We start from the raw sequence: 3,624 nt of genomic DNA, 5'->3' as shown, positions 1-3,624 counted from the left end.
AAAAAATGAACAAAATAATATTTTATAATATTGCAAAAATGTTTTAAGTTTTGTATTTTATAAAAATAGCCCCCTTGTTTTTGTTCTATTTTTATTTTTTTGTAATATATATATATATATATATATATATATATATATATATATATAATATGTTTTTATTTATTTAATTTTTTTTTTTTGCATAGTGATTAAAATATATAGAACAAAAGGAATAATTATTAAAGACTTTACCAAGATTGCATGTAAAATATTATTTTATGAGATGAAATACGTTTTTCTTAATGTTATATATACGTATAATCATTTTAAATAATAATACATAGAAAATATATATATATATATATATATAATATATATTCAAATGATAATTACAAAACTGTAACATAATAATGTATTTGTTCATAACTTATAATAAAATAGATATATTTGTTTGAAAATATTATTATTCAGAAAGAAGTTGTATTATTACTATATATATATATATATATATATATATATATATATATATAATATATATAAATGGTTTAATTTATTTTTATTTTGTTTTATTTTATTTTCTTTAATTTTTTTTGTTATATTATGAATATTATATTTACCGTATGTGGGTTTTTTATTTATCTAATATTTGTGATAGGATATGTAACACAAATAAATGGAAGAACAAAGTGTTTTTCAGAAATATATGAAAAGGCATCGAATGAAGAAGAATCAAATGTATATTGTATAAAAGATCATAAGAGGATAAGTTCTGTTTATACTTTTAAACACATTTTGAAATTATTATTAGAAAAAAAAAAATTAGATAATGATAAAATAGGTTTTGTAGAAAATAGTTGTGGTGAAATAAACAATTTTATGACATATGGAACCTTTTTTGAAAAGGTTTGCTCATTTAGTCATTCTTTAGATACTTATGGAGGGAAAGGTATTGAAGCCAGGAAATATGATGAAGATAAAAATAATGGTATGTTTAGATTATTAGGTTTATATGGGAGTAATTCTATAAATTGGCTAGTTACCGATATGGGATCTATGATGAGTGGAGTAACTACATTAGTAATGCATTCTAAATTTAGCATAGATTTAATTGTAGATATTTTAAAAAGAACACAGCTAGAATGGTTATGTATAGATTTAAATTTGGTTGAAGGTTTATTGCGTCATATAAAGGAATTACCACATTTGAAAAAACTAATAATATTAGACACTTTAGTTAAATATAAGAAAAAAGATATTAATGAGGATGAAAAGAAATATGAAGGATTAAGGAAAAACCACAAAAATAACAAAAATAACAACAGTATTAATAAGAATGAGACCAAGAAAGAGGAGGAGGGGGAAAAAAATGCACTAGATAAATTTTCCAATTTAAGAGAAGATGTTAACTCAGGGTCATTTGAATATGATCAAGAGAAATTAGAAAAGCTTAATGTTTTAAAAGAGAAAGCCAAGGAATTTGGAGTAAGTATTCTAGATTTTGATAGTATGACGACAAAGGTTATTAAAAAGACAAATCTAAAGATTCAGAATGAAGATCCTGATTTTATTACATCTATTGTATATACCTCTGGTACATCTGGACAACCGAAAGGTGTTATGTTAAGCAATAAAAATTTTTATAGTACAGTAGCACCATTATGTGATCATTATGTAATAAAAAACATGAAACCGAAAACACATTTTTCTTATTTACCTGTATCGCATGTATTTGAGAGAATTTTTGTTTATATGGCTGTTATTCTTGGTATAAAAATAAATATATGGAGTAAGGATATTAGTTGTTTTTCTAAAGATTTATATAATTCAGATGTTGAGGTATTTGCAGGTGTACCTAAAGTGTTTACTAGAATATATACAAATATTATGACAGAAATAAATAATTTACCAGTTTTAAAAAAATCGTTTGTAAAAAATATTTTATTTTTGCGTAAACATTTTAATAATGGACCTTTTAGTAAATTTATTGAGAAATGTACTAATATATCTGCTCGAATAAAAGGTAACGTGAGTCCCAAAATGCAAATGTTATTAAATGGTGGTGGTAAATTATCTTCAAAAATTGCTGACGAATTATGTGTTTTGTTAAATGTTGGTTATATGCAAGGATATGGATTAACTGAATCAACTGGTGCTTTATTTGTACAAGATGGATTAGGATGCAATACTGAAAATGTAGGTGGACCTATTTCTTCTAGTACAAGATATAAATTAATTTCTTGGGAAAAATATAAAGCGAATGATTTATATCCTAAAGGAGAATTATTGGTGAAGAGTGATTGTATGTTTAGTGGTTACTTTTTAGAAAGGGAATATACAAAGAATGCATTTACTGATGATGGTTATTTTAAAACAGGTGATGTTTTTCAAATTAATGAAGATGGTACTTTAACATTTTTAGATAGATCAAAGGGTTTGGTTAAATTATCTCAAGGAGAATACATAGAGACCGATATGTTAAATAATCTTTATTCTGAGATCCTTTTTGTAAATTTTTGTGTTGTCTATGGTGATGATTCTATGGATGGTCCTCTGGCCATTATATCTGTTGATAAAAGTTTATTGTTCAAATGTTTAAAAGAAGATAATATGTTAGAAGGTACTGGAATTAATGAAAAGAATTATTCAGAAAAATTAATTGACGAAATATTAAATGAATCTATTTATGTTGATTATGTAAAGGGGAAGATGATGGAAGTATATAAGAAAACCAATTTGAACAGATATAATATTATTAATGACATATATTTGACTTCCAAAACATGGGACATGAATAATTACCTTACTCCGACATTTAAATTAAGAAGATTCAATGTATTTAAAGATTATTCTTTTTATATAGATCAAGTTAAAAAGAAATATGAAGATAAATTAAAAGGAAGTAGTACAGATAGTAAGAGTAGTGTAAAGAGTGGTGGCAAAAAGGAAGAAAAGGAAAATAAAAAGAACGATATAGGGGAAAATAAAGGGAAAAATGAAGAAAAAAATGAAGCAAAAAATGAAGTAAAAAATGAAAAAAAAAATGAAGAAAAAAATGAAGAAAAAAATAAAAAGAAACCAAACGAACAATTAACAACATCAAAAATATCAAAACCTGAACAAAGAAATGTTTTAAAATGTGAACAAAATAATGCTGTATGTAATTTTCCGACAAATAAGAAAATAGTTAAAGAAACACACTTAAAACAATTAAGAGTTCCAAATGTACCAGAATTACAAGTCAATGCATGAATATTAAGGAAGTTCAATAATTGGAATATGAGATAAAAAATAATTGAAAGGTATATTAAGATATATAAAGGTTTTCTCAGAAATGATTTATTAATATTATTTATTATTATTTTATTTTATACTATTTATTTTATTTTATTTTATACTATTTATTTTATTTTATTTTATTGGTTTTGTTTTATTTATTTATTTTATTTTTTTTTATTTTATTTTATTTTTTTTTTGTTATATAATTTTTGTATATACCAAAAGATAAAAGTTGTCATCAAAATGACAAGTCCATTTATTAATTTAATTCATTTTTTAATATTTTTGTATAAACAATATACATTTTAAAATTTTAGATAATGAGAAATAATATACTCATTATATTTAGACATAAAATTATATTTTTTT

The 3,624-nt window shown here is 22.6% G+C and overlaps 1 protein-coding gene across 1 annotated transcript; it reads left to right on the top strand.

The window, feature by feature from the left end:
- Positions 1-579: 579 nt before the first annotated feature.
- On the top strand, positions 580-3,228 carry PRSY57_0005000 (acyl-CoA synthetase; the record flags this gene model as incomplete). Its single annotated transcript, XM_012905864.2, has 1 exon — positions 580-3,228. One exon carries the CDS (start codon positions 580-582, stop codon positions 3,226-3,228), a length of 2,649 nt encoding a protein of 882 aa, XP_012761318.2.
- Between the last annotated feature and the right edge of the window lie 396 nt (positions 3,229-3,624).

Source organism: Plasmodium reichenowi, chromosome 4, assembly GCF_001601855.1.
Source record: "Plasmodium reichenowi strain SY57 chromosome 4, whole genome shotgun sequence".
Classification (NCBI taxonomy): domain Eukaryota; phylum Apicomplexa; class Aconoidasida; order Haemosporida; family Plasmodiidae; genus Plasmodium; species Plasmodium reichenowi.
The sequence above is the reverse complement of the archived record's forward strand: the minus strand, read 5'-3'. Positions and strand labels throughout refer to the sequence as shown.